Raw genomic sequence first — 27,869 nt, forward strand, 5'->3', positions numbered from 1 at the left:
GTGTCTGATATTGAGATATATATATATACATATGTGTATATTCACATATACATACATATATATATATATATGTGTATATTCACATATACATATATACATATATATATATATATATATATTTACATATATATACATATATGTGTATATTCACATATATATATTTACATATATATATATATATTTACATATATACACATATATATATATTTACATATATATATATATTTACATACATATATATTTACATACATATATATATTTACATATATATTTACATATATATATTCATATATATGTGTGTATATTCATATATGCACACACACACACACACACACACACACACACACACACACACACACACACACACACACACACACACACACACACACATTTAACCAATTAATGCAGAAAGCCAAGTAATTCCAAAGGGTTCATATACTTTCTTGCCACTGTATAAACTTAGGTCATGAATTACATTATTGTATGTAAGACATGATTGTATGAAATTATTGGCACTGAATTGTAGAATTGGGTTTTAGACTTTATCATTTAAAATCTTATGACATAACTGACAGTTATTAAATAACACTAAACTAAAATCACATTACAGGTCAAAGGGGCAGTTGTGTCCGAAGCTTTAGAGGAAAGGAAAACAAAGTCTCATATATCTATTATTATACTGATTTTTATTATTAATTTTATTAGAACATTACATTTATCATAGCATGATCCTAAAAAGAAGAACAAAATCCATTCACTCATTATAAATGTGTCACTGTTTTAATATTCTTGTGTCTGTGACTGTGTGATAAAACAATATAAGATTAAGACCTCTGTGTGTTGATTAAGCGCTATATTCATCCTAGATTATTTACACATTTCTACTTAAATATCGTTTTTATCACAGTGTCACTCCTTTATGTTTCCCTGTCAACTTCACTCTGCCTCTCTGTCTCTTTCACTGTATAATAATTCTAATTTTTTCTAATCCCCATGCTACGTCTTTTTCAAGCTTGTCTATTGGCGCATTTAACATCCCTTTCCATTAAGGGTTTGGTTAATTAAACAGCTTGATAGACATTTCAAGATGCATTCACACTGTTCCATTGTTTTTTTTAAGTGCTATTTTAGCTTCTTTTTGTGCTGTAAAACAAGTAGCAGGATGTTGACAGAATGTCAGATGCTTTCTTTTCCTAAGCACTATGTAGCGATTTGTTTATGAGATAACTGACCTTTTTTATTTGCATATTATCCCGTCTTTATGTTCTCTGTTAGAACAACGTGCTCTACATCACATTTCCAAAACAAACGTCCAAACTGTTATGAGCAAAATTACTTGTACAGTGAGTAATCTAAAAATTCAATTTCTCCTCTGCTAAAAGAAATTAGGATTGTACCACAAGAAAAATTAATCCGCTTTAACTAAAAGGAAGCCTCGAGCACTTCCTGTGCCAGTGTGATCATGCCCTGTTGCTTCTTATCCAATCACTATATTAATCTGTACTCATTTCAGCTAAGTGATTGGCCACCCTGCAGTCATGTAGCTGTCTTTTGAAGCATGTCTGTGGTGTCCTCACAGTGAGACCCTCTCTCCCTGCACCAGACGGCCTCGGACAGCCCAAATATCCTGTACAGAAAGAGTTAAATGTTAGGTTCACCAAAAAAGAAAAAAAGAAAAAGTGTTCTTCTTGTCTGCAGTGGCAATCATAAAAACTGAGAACTTGGATTTTCTTTAACTTTTTATCTATTAATATACATTACCAGTATTTCCCAGAGTTTTCCAGTAGTCAGCTGAAATATAGATTTAGTTTTTTTATTTTTTATTAACAAGGTATTTATTGTACTGCCTGTCATATGTATTATATGTATATAGGACTTTGACTTGACCTATTTTAACAATAAATTTTCCATGCAAGTTTACATTAAAGATGTAATTTAGTATATCAATTCCATAAAGCTGGGGACTTTTAAGAGACAAAACTGAAGCAGCAGAGGCCATGATATCCTGACTCTTAGTCTCTAGTATGGATCAATTAAAAAAAAAAAAAAAACATTACTACATTTCCTATAATTCTATCGAATACCCTCTGTGGTTATTTTTTCCAACTTTGGAAAACTTCCTCCACAGCCAGTGAAGATAGTATATAATCACAGGCTGAGAAGGACTTCATGTGATGAGTAAACTGAACTTTATATGTTAAATTGATGGGAGGGCCCCCTTAATATCTTCTTTTTTTCTTATTATTGCTCACAAGTGTTTCAGTGTAGGGTTTTATTGATGCAACAATAACTTCCAATTCACAGTGACAGTACTGCTCCACCTTCAGTGTTTAGGGAGTTAATTGTGGTGTCAATAAAAATCACACATATGCTATAATATGTTCTGATTCTAGATTCTCCCTGGGGAAAATTTGTTAGAATCACTGTAATCACTGCACTCTCATTGCACCAAGCTTTAAAGTGTATGCTTGCAGGGATAGGCACATTTTGAAACTATAAAACCAAATATCAACTGTACACACTGTTTCCATTCTCATATATCAGTTCACCTGTTTTTTTCTGACTAAAGTCATGCAATCATATAGGATTGTGTGCAAACAGTATAAAATATCTCAAAATCCAAAGGTAGTCAAACTGTATTGAACACTTTCAAGCCTTTTGCATGTTATATTGTGTCGTCTTCTGTAATAGGAAGTGTTTAATGTCGTTGAATGTAATGTGAATGTAAATGTCTGACCTTCAAAGTAATTTCGTCGCCCACAGCATACTTCCTAGCTGCAATCTCCTTCACCTCTTTCTCTATGTTTTCCTGTGTGGTTCCCTTTACATCGATGTAATAACAGTCAGCGCTGGCGTAGTGGCAGGAGATGGCCTGGAAACACGCACATGTGATCACACACAATTGCTTTTAATTTTATAATAATATTTTTCAATCACGTGTTTTCATTACATCTATTAATATGATTTTCTGTGTGTAATTCACATTCATAATAGCATAAAAACCCAGCAATTTTTAAATTTTGTAGGGTGTTAGGGCTGGGAAATGCTAAACCACCAGGTGCATTATGGATAGTGTATTACCTTGCGGAAACCCTGCGTCTGATTCATGCCAGAGCCATGGATGAGCAGCGGGTGGAAGAAGACAGTGTCACCCCTCTGCATCTCCAGGTGCACCCTGGGGTGCTGTGGGTCATAGCCTCGCACTCCGTGGTACATCTTGTTCACCCCACCCTGAGTACACATACAGTGCTGAGATACTGTATGCATATGTGTGTGCGTGTGTACCTCCTTGCAAGTGTGATCATGCTTCTAGCAGTGTTTTTTGTGTGCGTGTGTGTGTGTGTGTGTGTTTTTTTGTGTGTGTCTGGGTGTGTTTGTGTACCTCCCACTTGGGATAGTCGTGCTCCTGCAGCGTGCCGATGTGTGTTCCCGGCAGGACGACCAGACAGCCGTTCTGCCTATCCGCCTTCTCCATTGCTGTCCAAGAGCAGACAATCCAGTCGGCTGGTCGGAACGGGAAGTAATGCAGATCCTGATGCAGTGGGTGACGAGACGTCTTCTTACCTGAAACACATAACACCCAAACCTGGTTTAAAGACACTAAAGATAAAAAATTGTCCTCTTTTGTTTCATGTTTCAATTTTGGGGTTATCTTTATCTTGTTTTTGTTACATTAATGATTCGGGTAAATACGATATTTAACATCAAAAGGGTTATCATTTTTATGCCATGTGGCAGAAGAAATGTGACTAATTTATTTCCCCTCAAAATTCAGACATAAAGATACCCTCTGGAGTTTTTGACAACAAATAGCACCATGTAGCAATGTTTTTATGAATGGACTGTGTTGTTTTATGACATGCATGTGCACAAGGATTTGGGCGATACAGTACACTGTCCTGCCACTGGTTTAATGCTGATGATTGAGAGTTGGTGGTGGTAACATTCAAAGAAACGTAACGACAAAGCCATTGACTGCTAGCTAGTAAACAATGCAGAATTGAAAAATATAAACATAACTGTTTTTTTACAAGAAAACTTCAAACAGTACCCTTAACCTAAATGAGGATTTATAACATTAAGATGAGGCTGGATGAAGTTTAAATTGAAAAAGGTATCCCCTAATACAGTAGTTCCCAAATTGAGGTCCAATGGGATTTCTGAGGTTCCACTTGCTTTCCAGACAAATAAGAAGCATTTTATCACACTGTAAATATCATTTAGGGCTAAAAATTATTTTATTTTCATTATCGATTCATCTAGCATTTTTTTTCCCAACTAACCGAATACTTGTTTGGTCTATTAAATGCCAGAAAATAGTGAGAAATCACAGTTTCTCAGAATCACAATTTCCTAAAGTCCTGACCTGAACATGACTTCTTCCTCTACTTCTGTTTTGTCTGAACAACAGTCAAAAACCCACAGACATTCAGTTTATAATGATATACAGCAAAATGGAGAGAACAACAAATCCCCACAATTGGAAAAAAAACACAAAAAAAACCCCCAAACAAAAAAATTATTGGTCCATAATCAAAATATTTGCCAATTAATTGTTATTTCCTCACCCCATACCTGCGTCAGGAGGTTTATTGATAAGCATGGTGTGCATGGCCATGATGTTTGGTCCAGTGAAACACTCCACATACTTTAGGATCTGTCATTAAAAAGGTACAAGTTTTTGTTAATCAGTGTCTGGGTTTTAATTATTTCAAATAATTTTCAATTAAAAACTAATCTGTCTTCATAACTTTTATACCTGGAAAATATACACAAATCCAATAAAAAACTGTATGTTGTCCCTTGCCTGATCATCAAAAATGTCCTTCGGTTGGATATGTGTTTTTTTTTTTTTTTTTTTTGGGATATTACCACTGGTGGTGGGTACCAATGTCTACACATAGTGGCTTTAAAAACAAGTGTATCACAGTTAATTGGAAAATAATGTACAGGTGTTTAAAATGTGACATACTGCACCTTCAAGTTTTAATTGACAGAAGAGTTGAAAAAAATAATTAAGCCAACAGGTTAAAAAAAGGGGGCAGGTTTGATTTACTGTATGTGCGTGTTGTACCTGTGGTAAGGTGCAGTACTGGAACAGTTCAGGATCTTCCTGGAAGTCCTGGAGCTTGGAGAAAGCTTTCTGATCCGGATCGAACTCTGACCTAACATTTGCCACATCTCTCATCACCACCAGACCGGGAACTTTCACTTCCTGTCGACAGATCCGTTCAAACTCTTTCCTGAATAACGCACATAAATCCTGTTTAGCACTTAACAGTACAGCTGAAGGCCTTTAAAAGAATTCATTTTTTCATTTTGGAGTTATAGATTTACTTTTCATGAGTATTTTAATACAAATTTATGATTATCTAACATTAAAAAGTTGATTTTTTCTTTAACTACTGAATATCCCTTACTTTCCTGTAGTCTCCTCAGACGCACTTATAGTTTAGTGAGTCTGTTGTTCTCAATAATTGGTTCATGGTAGTCCTTATCAAAGGTTGCTGTATTACAGTTACTAATGTTAATACTTTATGCTTAGGAACTGGGTGTACAGTATCATTTTCTCTGCAGTTGCCCTAGTTCGTGATCGTCACCTGAACTTGTCGATGTCCTCCTTAGACACCAGATTCTTGATGAGAATGAAGCCATTTTCCTCATAAAAGAGTCGCTGTTCTGTGGTCAACAGGTCAGTATCAAAAGTGTATCTGCCAAAAAAACAAAACAATTTACCGTAGTTTATTATCTGTTGGTTTAGTTGGAATGAAAAGCTTCAGCAGACTCTTTGGTCGAAAGAGAAACGATTGACAGTGGTTGATTTTGCGTTAAAATATTTTGCGTTAGATTTACAGGTGGGTCTCTACCTGAATGTCTGTGGGTGACTGCTGTAGGTGAAGGTTTGAGCAGAGGTCGGTGCAGCTCTCTGAGGAGAACCAGTTAAGGAGGAAACGAAGCAACATTAACTATGTCTCAGCGAGAGAGATTTCTGGTCTATTTCCAGATTTGACTCCCACAGTTTTCTCTCAAATCCAACCGGGTATCTACACTTCTACAATGTTGGTCATCTTCTAAAATATATGAAAATGCTGGTTTGTTGTTTCTTGTGGTCATCCAGGTCAGTTCGTGTCAATGCAGAAGCAACATCAGCCTGCAGAGACATAAAGATAATGTAGAAATCTTTGATAATTTTCTGTCTGTTATCTTTTCTTTTATATGAAAAGCTGCATCACTGCTGCGTGATAATGCAACTGAAATCGCTTGGGGACGGCATGAAAAACCTTCTAGCTATTTTAAACTAACGTCTCCACCAAAGAGATGTAAATAGAAAAATAAGACAATTTCTTAGCTCTCACGTACTGCTTTAAAAATATTTACCGTTTTGTAAAAACTCTTAAAATGCTCAACCTTAGACCTTTAGCGTTACGTGCCTACCTAACTACAAACTGCTACCGAAACCTTGCCTCTTGGAAACAACTGTGTTGCTGGTACCATGTTCCAGGTGGCCTGCTGCCAGGAACTGCGCACCGCTCGGGGTGTCGCTATCTGCTAGCAGGGCTGCTTATTCCGCTCTGTGAAGCTCCATTGCTACAGTCGATCATGGAATAATTTAAGGATACGATCGCTGCCGGTGACCGATCAAGATGACTGATCAACAGTTTGAGTCTTTCCGCAGCACGAAACATCTTTCAGATTGCAGTCCCGATGTGAACCCTGTAAACCAAGGGAAGCGGGTGTGACTAGGGTAAAGGGCAGAGTGACGACCACAGATACACCCACTTATGTCACTAATGTCAGCTGCATTTCATACAGGTCCGCACAACCTGACTATTCTGAGGAAAAACTAGTGACACTGTCGTAGTAAGGTGTTTGGGTATCTGTTCGACATACAATGTGCCCGCTGTGTTGTTACACAGACCAGCTGGTTAAAAAAAAACTGCGTTTCATATTTGGCTTTTGCTTGTCAGTTTCCACAATTTTTTTACTGATAACGTCCACTAAGGGGCAGCAAACACCAGTAAACAACTGAATGTATATTTTCCGTGGATGCTGCTTAGTTAATCGCACAATATGTAATTTGCTGTCTACGGGTCTCTCAATCAAAACAATAACAAAAGAGTTTGGTGACGTCGAGAAGTAGCCTGGGATCATGGGAGTTGTTGTGTTCACCACCATTGCCTTCGTTGCAGTTAGCTTCTCCCAGTTAGTATTCCTTCAGTGTTAATCGTTCTGGAGGTTTTTTTTTTTTTTTTCTTTTACCGGAAACCAAATTATCCACAGAGGTCTCCCCCTTTCCATATAAACAGACCGGTTGATTAAAATCGGTAATAACACTAAAAGTGTCACGTTAAAAATCATCCCGGAGGGGCTGCGAGCCGAGCTACCGATAACATTTGCTCAGCTTGTTTCTCTGATAACTTATGATCAAGAAATTCATGAGGTTTTTACTGGGAGCCGGATTATCAATCCGAAGATGTATTAGTAAACAATCTAATATCAGATCATTATACTGATATATTTAGTCTCACTGAAGCCTAGCTGTGACATGATGAATATGTTAGCCTAAATGAATCCACTCCCCCAGTCATATTAATACTAACATTCCTTGAGGCATCGGCCTAGGAGGTGGAGTTGCAGCCATTTTCAAAAAAGCCTAATAATCAACCCTAAACCTACACTCAATTATAACTAATTTTAAAGCCTGGTTCTTAGTCTTACACATCCAACTTGGAAAACTTTAAAGCCTGATCTACTTGTTATGGTGCACCAGGCTCCTGGGCCGTACTCTGAATTTTTTTATCTGAATTCTCAGAGTTTTTACCAAGTTTAGTCCTTAGTACAGATAAAGTAATTATAGTAAGTGATTTCAATATTCATGTGGAAGTTTATAATGTTAGCCCTAACACTGCATTTATCTGTTTATTAGATTCAATTGTCTTTGCTCAGAATGTAAATAAAACAACTCACTGTAGCTTTAACCACAACGTTGACCTTGTTCTCACTTATGGCATTGAAATTGAACATTTAATAGTTCCACAGAATCCTCTTTTATCGGACCATTGTTTGGTAACTTGAATTCTTGTTACTGGACTACACACCATTAGGTAAAAATGTCTTTTCTAGATGTCTATCTGATATTGCTGTAGCTAAATTTAAGGAAGTGATTCCATCAGCATTAATTCACTGCCATATTACAATATAACAGAAAACTCATATGCTAACTTTAGTCCCTCTCAAATTGATCATCTGGTGATAGTGCTGCAGGCTAAATGTAAATGACACTCGACTCTATTGCCCCTCTAAAAAAGAAGATAATAAAACAAAGGATGCTAGCTCCATGGTCTAACTCCCAAACCCACATATTAAAGCATAGTACACGAAAACTTGAAAGGATATGGTGTTCTACCAAATTGTAGGAATCCCGCTTAGCCTAGCATGATAGTCTTAAAACATATAGAAAGAACCTCTGCAATGCCAAAGCAGCCTATAACTCATCTTTAATACAGGAAAATAAAAACAACCCTAGGTTTCTTTTCAGCAATGCAGCCAGGCCGACAGAGAGTCATAGCTCTATTGATCCATGTATTCCCATAGCTCTCAGTAGTGCGATTTCGTGAGCTTCTTTAATTATAAAATTCTAACTACTGGATACAAAATTCACTACCTCCTGCCTTCAACCAGCACCGATTTATCTTCAAGCACAGGAACCTTACAAACAGCTGTAAAACCTGATATATACTAAGAAAGCTTTTCTCCCATCGACCTTCACCAACTAATTTCAAGAGTGTCTTCATCTAAACTAACTAGATTGCTTAAGGAAGTTTTACCCTTAGTTAACACCTCTTTATTAGATATAGTTAATCTGTCTTTATTAACAGACTATGTACTGCAATCCTTTAAAATAGCTGTAATTAAAACTCTTCTTAAAAAGCCTACTCTTGATCCAGGTATTTTAGCCAACTATAGACCTATATATAATCTTCCCTTTCTCTCTAAGATCCTTGCGAAAGCTGTTGCCAACCAGTTATGTGACTTTTTACATAATAATAGTTTATTTTAGGATTTTCAGTCAGGATTTAGAGTGCAAAATAGCACAGAGAGCACTGGTGAAAGTTACAAATGATCCTCTAATTGCACCACACAAAGGACTTGTCTCTGTACCGGTCTTGTGAGATCTTGGTGCTGCATTTGGCCCGTGACACCTCAGAAACACATTATCTAGTGATATACTTACTCTAGATGTCATTACCCTGGCCTCCAGCACCACCGTTAGGAGTCTTGGAGTTTTATTTGATCAGGATATGTTCTTTAACTCCCACATATAACAAACTTCAAGGACTGCCATTTTTCACCTACTTAACATTGTAAAAATTAGGAACATGCTGTCTCAAAAAGACACAGAAAAACTTGTCCATGCTTTTGTTACTTCTAGGCTGGATTATTGCAATTCCTTAATATCAGGCTGTCCCAACAAATCTCTAAATACTCTCCAGCTGATCCAGAATGCTGCAGCATGGGCGCTGATAGGAACTAGTAAGAGAGATCATATCTCTCCTTTTACGGGGAGCCAATGCAGAGAAGCAAACACGGTTTCTCTGCATTGGCTCCCTGTGAAATCCAGAATAAAATTTTAATATCCTCTTCCTCACCTACAAAGCCCTTAATGGTCAGGCACCATCATATCTTAAAGAACTAACCCTATTACCCAAGTAGATCACTATGCTCCTAGAATCCAGGCTTATTTGTGGTTCTGTCAGGCTCCTCTACTGTGGAACCTTCTTCCAGTTTGGGTCCGCGAAGCAGACACATTTAAGAGTAGGCTTAAAACCTTCCTTTTTGATAAAGCTTACAGTTAGGGCTGGCTCAGGCTTGGCTTGAACCACCCCCTAGTTATGCTGCTATAGGCCTAGACTGCCCAGGGACTTACCATGATGCACCAAGCCCCTCTCTACTCCTCTCCCTTTCCATCCATACGCATTCACATCCCATCAATGCTTGTTAGTAGCTTGGCTTCTTCACTCTCCCATAGTTTAGTGCAGGTATTTCTGCCTCTGGAGCTACAGAGTCTGGACCTGTTACTGCAAACAACCTACTCCCCCATGATCTTGCTCAACACACACTGCTTCAATTATTATTATATTTAGTCTGATTATTATTATTATTATTAGTCTTATTATTAGTGCTATTGTTATAATTATTATGTTATATGACAAATGACAAATCCATGCACCCTCGATCCTATTCCAGAGGTTATAATAAAATCCATACAAAAGATCCCAAACTACTTCAATGTCTCTCTGCCACTTGTTATGCTGCTATAGGCTTAGACTACTGGGGTACTTCCCATGATGCACCAAGCTCCTCTCTCCTCCTCTCCCTCTCCATCTGTACACATTCATATGGCATAAATTCTTGTTACTTACTTGACTTCTTCTCTCTCCTGTAGTTTTGTGCTTTTCTGTCTCTCTCCTCTCTCTTCCTATCACTTTCTGCAGGTATTTCTGCCCCTGGTGCTGCAGAGTCTGGATCTATGACTGCAAACCACCTACTGCCCCCATGATCCTGCTCAACACCCACTGCTTCAATCATTATGATAATCATTATTATTGTTATATTTGGTCTTATTAGTATTATTATTATTAGCCCTATTCTATTCATTACTATTTTTATTATTAGTCACATTATTATTATACATCTTTATGTGGTACCTATATTGGGCTTTGTTCTCTTCCTATATAACTATAAAGAGTACGGTGTAGACCTGCTCTTTATGAAAAGTTCCCTGAGATAACCTCTGTTATGATTTGGCACTTTATAAATAAAATTGAATTGAATTGAATGTCAAAGAGTAGTGATGCATTTCTAAAATTGTGTCCCAAAATAATAAAAAATATCTGGAGGTATTAAGTGTTATTCCCCCTTATCTGCCATTTGTCTTTTAGAAAGACACATTTCAACCTGGGTATTTGTTATGTTCTGTTATGTAAAACAATTGTTACCATAGTAACAACATATTACACATACGAAAGGTTAATGATACAATTCAGTGTATCTAAAGTTATATGATAGCTGTAAAGCAGAATAGTGGTTTACAATAGTTTCAAAGGGAAACTTTCGTGTCAAATGAATAATAATCTCTATTTGCATCACTGCAGTATGATTAATGATTAAGTAGGTGTAAAGATTAGAAGTGCAGCATAATCACAAAAGTACTTTACTGATACAGAATTCACTGGTGTGTTTCCTTCCATGGAAATGTATCTTTTCAAATGGGATGCAATATGTGACAAGTTTTCTAATGTCTCTAGCTCTGAACATGTTAAAACGTCAAGACTTTTCAGCTTTTATACTTTTTCACTTTAAAAATTAATGAAAGTCCAAGAAATCAAAGGCTCTTGGCTCAAGAGTTCCATTTGGTGACGTTAACAAGTCACTGACAAACAGGTCACTCACTGCAAATCCCCCAAATCCTATTTCTCATTGATGAAGAAGTCATTTTTAGTCCTCCATATAGGGCTCCTAACATTTATATATCTATTGTTTATGCTTTGTTCTACTCAAAGCATATGTATATTTATTTTTTTAATTTAATCTGTATACATGCATATGATTATGCTTTTAGAGATAGCATTTAAACATATAAAATTATTCTTTACTGACCAGTTAATAATGTCATCAGGTTGTCTCAAATTTGACTGGGCTACGTGTATGCATGAAAATTATTATGTTGTTGAGGCTGTTTGGTAAATTCACAATAGACTAATAAATAGACTTCCAGCTGTACACTGATGTTACCTGCTCTCTAGTGAATTTAATCAGTACTGAACTGTGGAAATGGGCCAACATGAAATGTCTATGTTCTTCACCAGAGACAGACAAGTCTTACCTCTACAATCTTAAAGTACAGTACAGGTGCTGTTCCACTGAAAAAGTTATAGTGTCAGAAGTGGGATTCAAACTCATGTCTCTGCAGGAGACTGCAACGTGAATGAAGTGCCTTAAAAATGCCATGGTAGAATAAGTAACAAATTGGTGCTTCATGTTGATAAAACACAGTCTATTATAATAGGATCAAGGCATCTCCTAAAAGCTGAACTGACATTGAAATTGAGTGTACATTGTATACCTATTGAACAGGTACAAGAGACAAAACTTGTGGGTATAACCTTGGATTATTAGTAATCATGGTCCAAACAAACTGCTAACATTGTGAATAAAATGGGTAGATGTCTGTATGTCTGTTTAGAGAAGAGTTTTACAAGTTATGCCACCAGTTGTCATCAGACAGTGTCTGCTTTAGTTCTGTCACTGCTTAATTAATGTGATTTGTTCCAGTGCTTCAGTGTAAGAGATTAAAAAAAATGCTCAAAATAAAGCTGCATGTTGTGCTTTACATTGCTCTTAAAGAACAAATGGAACAAACATGCATGACACCTGAGCTGGCTAACTGTCAGACAGAGATCCACCTATGTTTTAATAAGTTCAATCAGAAATATACTGGTGACCAGATCACCCAAGGTTTTATACGAGTTATTTATAGAAGTCATTTTCTAAGTGTTTTCAAACATAGTTTTCAAACAAGCTTTACAACACAAACAAGGTTCATGTTACCTGAAGTGACAACAAGTATGATACAGAAAACAGTGACGTACAATAAAACAATAAGAATAATCAATAATGAAAATAATTGTTAGTTGCGCCTTGAACTTGACCCTTTTTTGTATACATCTGTTTCTTTCCACTTGTCTGAAATACTAGTTTGTTTTTAATTAAGTGGATGTTAATATTGAAAATAAGTAATTTACCATTTTAGTTCAAATATATTTATTATTATTATTATTATTATTATTATTATTATTATTACTGATTTTTTTATTATTACCAACTTTATTAATGTATTGATTTCAGTGTTTATTTTTAAAAACTATATTTATTTATTTCTATCTATCTCCATCTGTGGCCAGAAAATGAGTAATGCAGCTTTAACCATTATGTTATTTTGTCTGAGACAGATACAGACACAACAATCAACAAGTTCTCCAACCTGCACAACCATTTAAGTCGTTTGTGCCGTGCCATGACCCATAAGAGCATCTCTTGCAATAGCACCCCTACAACAGCAAGTGTCATGGAATGATCATGGTTTGGTTAGGTTTAGGCACAAAAACATCTTGGTTAGGTTTAGGGAAAAATCACGGTTTGGGTTAAAATAATTACTTCCTTAAGGATAGAGGATCTTCGTCATCATGGTCACAATACTAAGCATGCATTTAAGGTTGTGAAATGGTCATGGATTACACAAACAACAATTGGTTTCAAACTAGAAATGAACAGTGAACTCGTGTCTAAGGCCCTGTTCATACCTGGCATTTATATGAGTCTTAGGTGATCTGATCACAAGTGGACAACTCTAAGTACATGCGTGAATGCACCCAAGATGCATTGAGGATTAATTTGAGATCCGATCACTAAGACCATATACGGAGGTGGTCTGGGCTGCATATGGCAACATTCTTTAATGAGTGTGAATGCAAATGTGTCCTGGGCCATAATGAAATACCATCTACTCAACTGCCATCCTCTGTGTAAGGTGATGTACATACTCATTCGTAAACAGTTACAAGTCTTACAAATCGTGTTAGCTGGCTTTGTCCACTACGTCTGAAAATTTATAAAAGCCCATAGAGATATATGATGAGTAGGTCAAGCATATTTGGCAATTTGGTTTGCCTGAAACACGCCAATGAATAGACCAAGTCTATTGTATTGTCTAGTCCATTGCTGCCTCCTGCTGGTTGAAAACAACAATTGTGCATTTGGTCTTTACAAATGGAAATGGTCTTTGCAAACGGATAGGATGTATGTGTTTGTCTGCATATAGAGTGAGGAGGTGAGATCTGATCACAAGTGTTCACTTGAGATGCATGTGGAGACACGTTTTAATGCCAGGTGTGAACTGACATTCTTGGAGCTGTCGACTTTTGGTCGGATCATCTGAGGCGCATGTTAATGCCTGGTCTGAACAGGGCCAAAGTTATCGGTTTTGTGACCTGACTTAGGCTACACTATTGATTGCTGCACACAAATTCCCGACATTGACAAGATCAGGTAAAGGTAGATGATTGTTCCACAGTACAGAACTGCCATATGCCACATTCTATGTTGTGACATTTTTGGGAAACTTATTGTTGTCCGGGAGGTTTAAATTATGAATACAGCAGCTCAAACATGAAGCCAAGAGCAGATCTTTCAAGTTGAATTCACCTTTGAATTCATGTTGAAGATCTTATGATCATCACATTTTCTGTACGTAATTGTGCCCCGTTTTGTTTGTCATACATTAATCCACAGCCATCTGCCATTAACTCCAACTTAGTATCATTTGTACAGTGAAAAGAGTTAAAAATGCGGTCTATTTATTTGTTTTTTTCTGTATTTCTGAAATTATGTTTAATTCAGTCTAGATTTGCCTGTTTTACATGGTAAAATAATTCCTGTAGATCTGACGAAATAGTTGTCTGCTTAATCCCCATATACTCACATAAACGTGATCCTGGTATGATCCATAAATAACTTTGGATTTTTAAAAGAGCATTCTTTTGTTTTCACTCTAAAATATAACCCGAACAATCTCTATCACATCATGTTGGTGATCGCAGCGACATGTCTACCTGTATTCTAGTCAAAGATGTGGAGCTCCAGTTGAAACCTGGGCCAGATTCGTTAAAAAGAAGACGGATCATTGTTATTGTTATTGTCACTGTTATTCTTGTCAAAAGTCCTTGGGAAGAAATACAGAAATACAAGAAATACCCTTTCATGAAACCTTCACACCTTGGAAGAGGCGTGAAGGTGTCATGACAGTGACAAAAGCATTTGTTTCAATACCACCCTCAAGTGAGCAAGACAGAACTACAGAAAACCTTGGAGGTCACACAGGAGAAGTCCTTAGGAAGAAATACACAAGATGAGCCCTCCTCCAAGGTGTCAAGGTGTTTTGACAGCAGCAACAACGCAAATGACGTTTGCTGTGCACACAATAAAGCGAGGAAAAAAAGGTATCTGTTTCGAAACCACCTTCAAGTGAGCAAGACAACACTCCAGAAAACAGTCCTTGCAACTCAACACAAGAGTTTGATGGGGTGAAGGTGTCTTGACAGCGATGAGAACACAAATGACGATCACTTTCTCCACAATAAAGCAAGGAAGAAAAAGACACTATTTTCACCCCAAAAGTGAGAAAGAACAAACTCAAAAAAAACGTGTAGTTCAGACTGGAGGAGTCCTTTGGAAGAAATACAGAGAAGAGGCCCACTTTGAAGGTGTGAAGGTCTCGTGACAACGACAACAACGCATATTCTGATCATTGTTCACGGAATAGAGTGAGGAAAAAAAAGAAACTGGGTTTTTTTGGTTCACCCTCAAGTAAGCAAGAAAAAACTCCAGATAGCCTTGGAGGTTAGACTAGAGAATTCATTGGGAATAAATACACAAGAGGGACCCTCTTCCAAAGCGTGAAGTTGTCGTGATAGCAACAACAACATAAATGCCACTCACTGTTTATGCAATAAAGCGAGGAAAAACAGGAAACTGTTATCAACACCACCCTCAAGTGAGAAAGCTGTAACTCGAGGAAAAAGTGGATATCATACTAAAAAACTACTTGGGAGAAAATACACGAAAGGGGCCCTCTTCAAAGGCATGAGGATGTTGACATCAACAAAAAAGCCAGTGGCAATGTCTGAGTACCCAACAAAGCAAGAAAAAACAGGAAACTGTTTGAACCAACCCTCAAGAGATGGTCCCTGTTTGTAGGCATGAAGATTTCTTGACAGCGATGACAACAAAATCATGATTTCTCCACAATAAAGCAAGGAAGGAAAGGAAACTGTTTCGACACCACCCTAAAGTTAGAAAGACAAAATTCAGAAAAACATGACGGGCCCTCTTCCCAGGCGCGAAGCAATAAGCAAGGACAATCAGGAAATTGTTTCAACACCACCTTCAAGTGAGCAGAACAAAACTCAAGAAAACGTTGGAGGTTAGACTGGAAAAGTCCTTGTGGCGGAAAACAAAAGAGGGGCCCTGTTTGATGGCATGAAGGTGTCTTGACAGCGACGACAACACAAATACGATCACTTTCTCCACAATAAAGCAAGGAAGAAAAGGAAACGGTGTCAACACCACCCTCAATTTAGCAAGACAAAATTCCAGAAAACTGTGGAGGTCAGACTGGAGGTCCTTTGGAAGAAGTACATAAGAGGGGTGGTCTTCCAGGGTGTTAAGGTGTCTTGACAGCAACGACAATGCAGAAGGGGGCTATTTTCTGCACAATAAAGCGAGTAAGGAAAGCAAACTGTCTGGACACCACCCTCAAGTTTGCAAGACATAATTCCAGAAAAATGTGGAGGTCAGTCCAGAGGTAATTCCTTGGGAAAATAGACACACCTTCACGCCTCTTCCAAGCTGTGAAGGTGTCTTGACCGCGGCGACAACACAAATGCTTATCACTGCGAAAGCAATAAAGCAAGGAAAATCAGGAAACTTTTTTGACACCACCCTCAAGTGAGCAAGACAAAACTCCAGAGAACCATGAAGGTCAGACTGGAGAAGTACCTGGGAAAAAATACAAGAGTGGGGCCCTTTTCCAAGGCTGAAGGTGTCTTGTTTGTGACGACAAAGCCAGTGGCAATGTCTGAGTACCCAAAAAAAGCAAGAAACAACCAGAAACTGTTTGGGCACCAACCTCAAGTGAGCCAAACAAAATTCCAGAAAACATTGGAGATCAGACTGGACAAGTTCTTGGGAAGAAAGACACATGTTCATGCCTCTTCCAAGATGTGAAGGCGTTTTGACAGTGAGGCCATTCAAATACAGATAAATGTGTATGACATAAAGTGAGGAAAATCAGGAATCTTTTTGGACATCACCCTCAAGAAAAAAAGACAAAACTCTAGAAAACCTTGGAGGTCAGACTGGAAAAGTCCTTGTGAAGAAACACAATTGAGGGGCCCTGTTTGATGGCATGAAGGTGTCTTTAGAGGGACGACAACGCAAAAGCTGATCCATGTGATTACAATCATGCGAGGAAAAGTAGGACATTGTTTCGACACCACCCTCAAGCAAGCAAAATATAACTCAAGAAAACCTTGGAGGTCAGACTGGAGTCCTTGGGAAAAAAAATATATAAGAGGGGCCCTCTTCCATGGCGTGAAGGCGTCTTCACAGTAGCGGAAAAGCAAATGCCGATGTCTGTGTAGGTAAGAAGGCAAGGAGAAATAGGAAACTGTTTTGACACCACCCTCAAGTGAGAAAGACAAAAATCCAGAAAACCTTGGAATACCATGAAATACATAAGACGGGCCCTCTCCCAAGGCATGAAGTTGCTTTGACAGCAACTACAACGCAAATGCCGTTCACTTTGTACGCAATAAAGTGTGGAACAACAGGAAATTGTTCCAACACAAAGCTCAAGTGAGCAAGCCAAAACTCCAGAAAATAGTGGGGGTCAGACTGGAGAAGTACTTGGGAAGAAATCCGAAAGAGGGGCCCTCTTCCAAGTTGTGAAGTTGTCTTGACAGCGACAACAATGTAAATGCCCATCACTGTGTACACAGTAAAGCAAGGAAAAACAGGAAACTCTCTTTACAGCACCCTCAAGTGAGCCAGACAAAACGCTAGAAAATGTTGGAGGTCAGACTGGAGAAATCCTTGAGAAGAAATCCACAAGAAGGGCCCTGTTTGAAGGCTTTAAGGTGTCTTGACAGCGACAAAAACGCAAATCCCGATTGTTGTGTATGCAATGAAACAAGGAGAAACAGAAATCTGTTTTGGCACATCGCTCACTTGACAAACACAAACCTAAAAAAAAACATTGAGGTCAGACTAGAGAAGTCCTCACAGAGATTTACACAAGAGGGGTCCTCTATGAAGGCGTAAAGCTGTCTTGACAGCGACAACAATGTAAAAGCTGATCACCGTGTAGGCTATGAAGTGACGAAAAAAACCTTTTTCAACACCACCTTCAAGTAAGCAAGACAAAATAGGTCAAATTGTTAAAGTTCTTGGGAAGAAAAACACACCTTCGCATTTCTTCTAAGGTGAGAAGGAAAACATGAAACTGCCTTGATCCCACACTAAAGTTAGCAAGAAAAAAGTACAGAAAACTGTGGCGGTCAAACTGGGGAAGTCCTTGTGAAGAAATACACAAGAGGGGCCCTCTTTTGAAGGCATTAAGGTTTCTTGACAGTGAGGACAATGTCAATGCTGATAATTTTGTACACAATAAAGCGATGAAAAACAGCCAACTTTTTCGACACCACCCTCAAGTGAGCAAGACAAAACTCAAGAAAACCTTGAAGGTCAGACAGGAGACGTGTGGCTGAAAAATTATTTGGATGTAAAAATGAGGATAATATTAAATGAACCACGGTATAACGCCCATGAAAAATGTAAAAACTACAATATTCTTGAGAAAGCTAACAGCTGCTGAAGTTACAGTGGTTCTGCTAAGTAGTAGTGAGGATGTCTGAGTGCCATAGCCCAATGGGTTTGATCTCTAAGATGAAGAGAGTACTGAAGTAATAGGGATCCATTTGAAGATTGGTGAGTGTATTCATTTCACAGTATTGATTACGCTATGGGTAAATGTGACCATCTTTGCTAAGTGCTGCTTGTATACGCACAACTGATTTGTGTATAATAAAATTGACTGTCCATTTGAAAAGGTTTATTCTGTGTGAAAGGTATTTCCTTGTTTAAAAGTGAGCTTCACTTACAAATAGTACAGATGAATAGATATGTTTTGGCCATTGACTATTTTATCATACTGGTCTGTGCAGACGAGACTTTATCTTTCATTGATTTTTATTTATTCATGTGTGTTTGTGATTTTGTACTGAATGTAAAATTAGTGGAAATCTCTGTTCACAAGGAGAGTGTAGAGTTGTGAAATGAGAGAGAGAGAGTATTCCCATCCCCCAAATCCCTCCTAGGTGTGAATTGTTATGTATGGGGGGCATCTGGAGAAAGAAAGGAGAAAAGGAGTGAGAACTTTCATTCAATTAAATTAGTAGTAATGAATGTCCTAAAAGAGTGATTCCCTCTTTTCCTGTTCTATCATTGTATACACTCCCTTCCATGCCTGCCTTTAGTTCTCTCTCATCTTCCTTTCTATCTTCTACTTATATTAATGTTTACATCTAATGGAAATTTTTGCCTAATTTCCTTCTGAATAAGTCTAACCTTCCTATTTGATACATTTCGTTGGTATTACATTGTCCAGACAAGTGTATAATCTGTTACGACGGTGTTGAACTCATGCAAATTCTCACTGGTATCTATGAAGATGTCCTATGATGTACATTCAAAACATCCTCTGAGACAATCCAATGATTCATCATTCCATGTCAGAACAATATGACTCTTGAAGTGTGTAATTCTTGCACCATCTCGTTTACAGACACACACATTCACCGGCTTTTTTCTCCATCACCAGTGGATCACTGTCGGTTGAGGTAGCCTGCTAACATGGGCCTGGACCCTCTGTCGCACCCCCACACACCGACCTCTCTGCCTTCTCACTGCCAATGTATTTGTTCTTCTCCAGCAATCCCTCTGCAGTTCCAGGGAGATAGTGTTGCAGTCACCATTCTACCTCAACTGCAAAAGTTGTTCCTGGCTTTACCAAAAGATGCCAGTGACTATATCCGTGTGCTTAGCAGTGGAATTGTGCTCTCTTGTTTTTAAATCTCTAGTCGGAGCTGGAGGCAGCAGGTGGAAAACAAACATCAGCCAGTACATGTTAGGTGTTAGATATTAGATACATCTTACTTGCCTTCAATGTATTTCAGGCATTGGATGATCCACGACCAGTAGTTGGTGTCACACTTCGATTACAGGTGACAAAACTGACAAAAACAAAGAAAAAGAACAAACAAACAAACTTACCTGATGTGCCACAGACACCCGTCGCCACTGTTCAGTGCTGGTGTTAATTTTCATGTTTAAAATGAGGTACTACAAAACCTTCCCCTGCGCTACTGTAAAATTGCAGTGTACATCACAGAGAAATTAGTCAACAGCCAGGGAGGATGGACAACAAAAGGGGGAATTTGTTTATAAGGGAGTGATTGTGAAGAGGTTGCACATGATAGACTTGTTTAAAAATAAAAAATCTGTACTGCCTATTGGATTGGATGAGTTTTTTAAATACTGTGCCAGAACTCAACATTTTGTCTTCCTGTCAGTTTGGTGGTTGAGGGTTACCAGTGCCCCCTGCAGGCTGCAGATCTGTGGTATCTGTGGGATCAGGACTCATTGATCCGGATCATGATGGACTCTGAGTTCTGGACTCAGAACTTCAAACAGCTGCAGTACAACTCTTTACATTTAAATTTTAAATTAAATTCAAATTGATTTATGTTGTGTGACGTAAACAGGTGATGTCACAGTGATGTCACACTACCAAGGTGATCCCTTGGTGATAAAACTCAACATTTCCTGCAGATGTATCCAATAAAAGCCTGACTTTAATGTGTTCCTTAATGTGAAACAGCAGGAGGAACAGGAAATATTGTGATATTGTGAAATATGTGATATTTTTGATAAACCCTGGCTCAGTTTATTATTTTGTTTTATTATTTTAGTTTGTTATTTTTGATGAGGACCTGGTGTGGCTAGCGTGTGCCTGGGCAAACACTGAAGATGGACAGGTGAAGACAGATGGGGAACATTTCAACAGTTACAATAGGCCTCAGGGAGGTCCTGGTTTGTCTCAAGGACTGACACCATATACTTATGTTGAAATCAAAATGGTAAATGCTCAATGCTAATCCAAATGTATACCCTAATAAAGGTCCACCCAATGGAAGGCTTGATGGCTTCAGAAGGTGTGACTAAATCTGGGTGACCCCAGCAGGTGGGGGTCTACCTAGAAATAAGCCATCTAATTAGCTGACAGTATCCTGTGCCAGATGAACCCATTAGGCTTTTGCTTGACCATCATCGTATCTTACCTACTCCTCCGCAGAATGAAGGGAGTGGAAGGTACCCATGACAAATGCACCTCTCTTGCGCCTACCCCTGAAGATTCAGGGGTAGGCGCAAGAGAGGTAGGCATGAAGTATGGGACAGAAAACTGAGTCGCTGATTGAAATCACACCTGCACCTACTGCCAGAACTGGACTGCCCTCACGGAAGTGTTGGATAGACCAGTTTAAGAGCCCCTATGACATACATCACCCACTACACAACTATAACGCACATCCCCCACACACTTCCGTCCCCCTCTCTTGATAACACTACCTGGCTTTAATTCAAGTGGTTTAACAAAAATATCTGATTAACTGTTTAGGAATTACAGCCATTTTTATACATGTTCCTTCATTTTCAGAGGCTCAAAAGTAATTGGACAATTGACTGACAATCAGTTCCATGGCCAGGTGTGGCCTGTTCCCTCATTATTTCATGACAAATTAATCAGATAAAAGGTCTGGAGTAAATTCCAAGTGTTGAATTTGCGTTCGGTAGCTGTTCATGGTAACTCTCAATATGCAGTCCAAAGAGGTGTCAATGCAAATTAAGTAGGCCATCATTAGGCTGAAAAACGAAACAAAGCTATCAGAGAGATGGCAGAAACTCTAGAAGTGGCCAAAGCAATAATTGGGTACATTCCTAAAAAGAAGGAATGCAGTTGTGAGCTCAGCACCACCAAAAGGCCTGGAAGACAACTAAAGTGGATGATCGCAGAATTCTTTCCTTAATGAAGAAAAACCCCTTCACAACATGTAGCCCATGAAAAAGGAAAAGCTCATGATCCAAAGCATACCACATCATCTGTCAACCATGGTGGAAACAGTGTTATGGTATGGGCACGTATGGCTGCCAGTGGAACTGGGTCACTGATGTTTATTAATGATGTGACTGCTGATAGGAGTAGCAGGATAAATTCTGAAGTGTATAGGGCACAACTATCTGCTCAGATTCAGCCAAATGCTGCAAAACTGATAAGACGGTGGTTCAAAGCACAGATGGATAGTGACCGAAAACATTTTGCAACAGCAACCCAAGAGCTTCTCAAGGCAAAGAAATAGAATATTCTTCAATGGCCAAGTCAGTCCTCAACCCAAGTGAGTATGCTTTTCACTTACTGAAGACAAAATTGAGGGCAGAAAGACCCACAAAACAAGCAGCAACTGAAGGCAGCTGTAGTAAAGGCCTGGCAAAGCATCTCAAGGGAGGAAACTCAGTATTTGGTGATGTCCATGTGTTCCAGGCTTCAGGCAGTCATTGACTGCAAAGGATTTTCATGCAAGTATTAAAAATAATCCTCAAATTTATAATTATGTTGTTGCTGCCCTTCTGTGCCCATTATTTCACCTTTAGAACTATTCCTTCAATCAACATGGAACTTTATACAGAAGGGTGGAGTACTGTAGACAGAACCAAGGAGGGAACTGTCCTTAACTACTGTGTGTCTGAACACCTAACTTCTCAGCCACACATCCTTCACTTAGGACGCTTCCCCAGTGGACGAACTGGCTCATGAGGTGGAGTGATTTGTCCACTAACTGAAAGGTCAGTGGTTCAATCCCGGCTCCTCCAGTCCACATGTTGACGTGTCCTTGGGCAAGATACTGAACCTCAAATTGCCCCTGATGGCTATGCCATCAGTATGTGTCAGTGTGTGTCTGATTGTGATGTATTAATGTGTGTCAGAATGGGTGAATGTGGCATGTAGTGTAAAGCGCTTTGACTGTTGATGAGACTAGAAAAGTACAGTGAATACTGCTATGGTCTGTACCATAGACATTCCAAATGCAGACATTCCAAAAGTCCCCCTCCTCATTGTCTCTCTCCTCTACTCTTCGCCAAACAAAGAAACTCTTGTCAAAACAAACATCTTTGCTCCTAAAATGCTACAATGCCAATACTGTATTACTTTTCTTACTGTTTGAATGTGTACATTTGTATTATTAACTATATCAGAGATTTGCTATAATTTATAGCCACATTCTGTAAGTGTTATGTACTGTTTTTTTGAACACATGTATCTCCATAACCATTAGAGATAAACATGTAATGTTTAGTCTCACGGAAGACAACTAAAGTGTAATCACCTGGGCATCAGGACATCAAATCTTTATTACCAGCCATAACAGTGTGGCTGGTATTGTTTTCACCTTGTGAGTCTGTGTGCGTGTCATCATGGCAAAATGTGGTCCTAGAGACACTTACTGAAGCTGGAACTACAGATGTAGTTTTGAGTCTGTCAGTCAGTGGACAGATTTTGTCACTAAAGTAGAATGACAACCGTGTAAGATACAGTCACAAAACTTTACAGGTGTGTGGTTGAGATCAAAATGAAGGCCAAGTTTAGAAGATGGGTGTGGTCTGACTCAAGTACTAGTTACTCATGTAATAACATAGTAATGACTACTGAGTACTCATGTAATAATGTCGTGATGAAAACTGAGTAGCAGCTACGACCCCCATCACCATATTGAGGGGTCAATATGACAACATATTGACCCCTCAATATGTTGACCGGGGTTTTGGCTGGTGTGATCCCATCTCTAGTTCATTGAAGTAATTTACTAACAAAATATTATTACGAAATTGTCTTTAAAGACAATTACGTAATGCAGCCCCAGACAGGGTTTGAACACTGACACCACGAAAATGCCACCATTCATGACTGGACTGATCAGGGGGCCTCACAGAAAACCTACAAAAGGTTCAGACCTCCAGGACCTTATCATCAAATATTGAGTGGAGTACCAAAACCCAGTAGGGGTCCCCAAATGTTTTTTTACCCATTAACCCTTAAAACAAAACGTATCAAAAAAAAAACCCGATTGTCTACTTACTCCTACCTCCATCCTCAGAATGGACTCCAAACCCTGAAACCATGGCCTTGCTGTGTCCTCTCTGCCTGCTGAACATCTGCCATTATCCTTTCTTAAAGCTTCTTTCTTCAGCTGTCTGAAATAAATTATTGGTAGGCTGTTTTAGAAATTAATTTTCCTCTGTTTTGACGCTGCTTTGGCTGCAAATCAGTCCTTGTTTTGCCGTGGAAAATATCAGTTAATTATTTAATGAATTTGAAATGTATGAAGTTTTACTTCAAGATACTGAACCTCAAATTGCCCCTGATGGCTATGCCATCAGTATGTGTCAGTGTGTGTCTGATTGTGATGTATTAATGTGTGTCAGAATGGGTGAATGTGGCATGTAGTGTAAAAGCTTTTGACTGTTGATGAGACTAGAAAAGTACAGTGAATACTGCTATGGTCTGTACCATAGACATTCCAAATACAGACATTCCAAAAGTCCCTCCTCATTGTCTCTCCTCTCTCTACTTCCAAACAAAAAAAATCTTGTCAAAAACAAAAAAACATTTTTTATTGCTCCTCAATGCAAATCTGTTATTACTTTTTTTTACTGTTTGTGTGTACATTTGTGTTTTGTTGTATTAAGGATTTGATCTGGAGAATGGCGAAAACTGCCATTATTCATTAAGATGAATTTGGGATTTCACAATAGACCAATGTTTAATGGAAACATTGCCTTTCCAAATGTGTTATATACAATAAAAAACAGCTCACCATTCTGGAGGTTTATCAGCTATTAGCAATTCAATTTTACATTAGAAGACACATCACTGGTTCCCTGTTGGCTAACAGTACAAACCACACGCACAATAAAGCGATGAAATTCAGATCCCCTTTTTAACTGATGTGTACAGTTACAGTTCGTTACATGTACAGATATTAATCTTGTAAGTGTTCGATTGCACAACTTAATGTGGATAACTTGTTCTTTGCTCAGCTGTTGGAATTGTTGTATAAACATAATGTATGTTCAAGCTAAATTAATTTATTTACAAGGACAGGATGCAGAGGAAGAAGGGTTGCCTTAAGGCCCCTATCATTTTAATTTATATTTGAGTGGTGTGGAAATTATTAACAAAGAAATTAAAAATCTTTTGAGGGTCTGGGAGTTTGGGGCAGTTTTTGAATATTACTGTTTCAGCCCAATATACAGTATAACTAAACAGTTAGCTGTTAACAAATGTATATGTCAGAAATGTAATTCATAAAATAGTATAGCCCTTATAAATATATCTAAGTTACTAGCTATGCTGATGTCGAAAGTTGAAATGCTACAGAGGAATCTGATTAGAACTGGCACAGTCACTGTTTGAGAGGTTATATCACAGACTTGGTTATTTCCACTTGAACTGCTTCTTGATTGTTGCCTTATATTGAAGGTGTATAAGGTTAGTAGGTGTGTGTGGTTCTGCAAAAATATAAAGGGAATATACAGCATATGAAACAGCAGCAAATTCTATGAACCTTCCACTCCCTGCCATTCAACACTTGGCCACCAGATGCCATCAGACCCTCCCTTCATTCCCTATCACGTTACCTTCCCCGCCCACCTGTTCCCATTACCCCATTAGCCCAGTCAGTATTTGTACCAGTCAACATCCACCTGTTTTTAGGACCCTGATTTTCCATGTTTTTTTGACTTGTGTTCTCACCATCTGGCCAGCTACCAGTTCCTGTGATGATCTTTAAAAATTGATGCTGCTGCTGCTATATGTATTAGTATTAGATACTATTACCAATAATCTGCTATCCAGGGAGGCCTGCTGTAATTTCATATTTTTCTAAAATATATCATTTTGTACAAACTTTCATTTACCACACATATACATTATCGGATTTCCTGTCACTATGGGAAACCTTTGCTCTGCTTATGACTGTATCATTGTATCTATGGTCACAATAAACAATGTCCTCTTTAATTAATGGATTAACAACAGACAACGTATCAACAGATGACTGGAGTCCTTGTCTGATCTGTAGTCTCCTCCAACAGGAGTTCATTGTCATGAAGAATCTTCTGTGATAATGTTCAAACCCCAATAAAATTTTTTCACTTCCTTTTCTGCTGGACAGGGCTCCGTTGTGACTCCATTATCTTGCTTCATGCGAAATAATAATTAAAATAAAACAGCACGGAAACACTGTTCTGTAAATTCTGCAGTATTTTATTCTATGTATTAGTAAAAAGGTCTTTCCACTCACTTCGAACAGCTCTCTCACCTTAAAGAACTGTTCAGTATCCTGTGACTTCTATCAGCCTCAGTAGGAACTGCAGCAACATGAACCACAAACTATAAGTTTAAATGACACTGTTACTCTCTTTTACAATAAATACAAGTAAAATTGATTGATTAGAATTGAGATCAAGTTGTTATGGCAGAGGTTAACAAAAAACATCTGAGTGTCCTTTAGACTTTGGAATGATCTCTTCCAGCTTGAGTCAAAAACAAGGAGCCAGTAGTTACATTCTTCTGGTTGTTCTGCTGCAGACAGACGCACTGATCCACAGTTTTATAACCGATTTCAAATGGTGCTAGAATGCCGCAGCAGGCTCTAAGCACCAGAAAAAATCAGTTATCTTTTCATGTAGAAATGGGAATAGGAGAAGGGAGGAGGAAGAGCCATTCTGTGCATGTCCTCTTGAGGCTCACTCACTGCTGGAGCTGTCCTCCTGTCCCCAAGAACACTGATTTCAAATGGTGCTAGACAACAGAAACACACATCTAAACCACCACGTGAAACCAGCTTCTGCGGGAAGACGTTTTGGTGTTGGGACACTGCTGCAGCGGTGAGATGAACCAACGGTGGGGGGTGACAGTTATGTGTTATATTGTATATTATTTTATTTTATTATACTATCCACTTGAAAAGCAGGAACCTGGATACAAGCTGGAAATAAGTTTTGTTATCTTTGTTAGGATGAAATGCGGTTGAATCCTCAATCAACCTTGAAGTATACCTCATCTGACATCTTTGCACAGATAGAAGCTGGAGACATAGATCTTTTAAACAATGTATACTTTGTCATAGTTGTGTGAGGAGTCTGGTAAAGACCAAAACACACCTAAAGTTAGGCTGAAGCATCCCACAAGTGGAACAGTGTATCTTAAAAGGTTAAATCAAATGGGTTCAATCAGATTATCAAAAACTAACGGACATACAGCAAACCTGCGAAATTCAACACAGTGAAGAAATACTGGTTGGTTTCTGAGAAAAACGGGGGCCCTCAACAGGGGCCCACTGCAAATATGAGGAGTGACAGTAATGCAACTACAAGAAAAGGGATGGCATGAAAAGTCATTCAGACATGCATTAAAAATAAACATAGAAGTCAAGTTAGTGCAGTCATACCCTTTCTGGCTGACATCCCTCTCCAGTACATCCATGTGTCAGTCTGTAACTGGATGAGACATCCTGTCAGAAGAGGAGAAAAATGACAGTGGATTCATTATCTATTTAGAGGAAGTCTGTCTTGAACATGAATGTGGCTGGCACATGAAAATTTGCCTCCACCAGCAGAGAGGAATTCAAACAGAACAGACATTACAACAAACATTGCTGACAGCACATGACAGTACTGCCTGTATTAGGAGAAATTCAAACCAAGGTGTTGTCAGCTACATACTGAAGCATGGTGTTATTTTAGACATATATAATTAGACAGTATATAATTAGGTACTTACTGTGTTTACAGCCTCATTGTCACTGTCATTGATCCTGCAAGGAAGAAGAATCACATGCCAACAGAGTGGAAAGCCCCTGTGAAGAAATGTATGTAAGTGTGTACATGATTTGGAATTTATGACAGTACTGTACACAACCCCTTTACCTTTACGTTTAACTTCCGCTGAGCTACAGCTATGTGACATTGAATGCAACTGTCTCCAACTGTCCTGCAGGTATGGATGGACACAAAATACACACTTATGTGCATGTGACAGTGACCCACCTTTTCCTCAACACACCAATATCCAC

At 38.5% G+C, this 27,869-nt stretch overlaps 1 protein-coding gene across 2 annotated transcripts; it reads right to left on the bottom strand.

Annotated features, from left to right (window-relative positions):
• Positions 1 to 687: 687 nt before the first annotated feature.
• Positions 688 to 27,653, bottom strand: phyh (phytanoyl-CoA 2-hydroxylase). 2 transcript variants are annotated; one of them, XM_040151773.1, is made up of 11 exons: positions 27,578 to 27,653; positions 27,246 to 27,308; positions 6,621 to 6,714; positions 5,868 to 5,926; positions 5,601 to 5,711; positions 5,075 to 5,243; positions 4,576 to 4,657; positions 3,383 to 3,564; positions 3,082 to 3,231; positions 2,738 to 2,872; positions 688 to 1,627 (listed from the first exon to the last, which is right to left on the bottom strand). In XM_040151773.1, exons 3-11 carry the CDS (start codon positions 6,684 to 6,686, stop codon positions 1,574 to 1,576), a joined length of 1,008 nt encoding a protein of 335 aa, XP_040007707.1. In that variant the 5' UTR covers positions 6,687 to 6,714; positions 27,246 to 27,308; positions 27,578 to 27,653; the 3' UTR covers positions 688 to 1,573. The 2 variants fall into 2 exon arrangements, with proteins under 2 accessions (XP_040007707.1, XP_040007699.1); XM_040151765.1 differs by lacking the exons at positions 27,246 to 27,308; positions 27,578 to 27,653 and having other exon boundaries at positions 6,621 to 6,816.
• Positions 27,654 to 27,869: the final 216 nt, after the last annotated feature.

This window comes from Xiphias gladius, chromosome 2 (assembly GCF_016859285.1).
Source record: "Xiphias gladius isolate SHS-SW01 ecotype Sanya breed wild chromosome 2, ASM1685928v1, whole genome shotgun sequence".
Lineage (NCBI taxonomy): Eukaryota > Metazoa > Chordata > Actinopteri > Istiophoriformes > Xiphiidae > Xiphias > Xiphias gladius.

Bases quoted from the DNA above. Each gene is read 5' to 3' on its own strand.
- phyh (XM_040151773.1), bottom strand. From the start codon at position 6,686: ATGTTTCGTGCTGCGGAAAGACTCAAACTGTTGATCAGTCATCTTGAT. The intron at 5,927-6,620 runs GTATCCTTAAAT...GGTTCTCCTCAG, and splicing joins ATCGGTCACCGGCAGCGATC to AGAGCTGCACCGACCTCTGC. The intron at 4,658-5,074 runs GTACAACACGCA...TTTTAATGACAG, and splicing joins AGTACTGCACCTTACCACAG to ATCCTAAAGTATGTGGAGTG.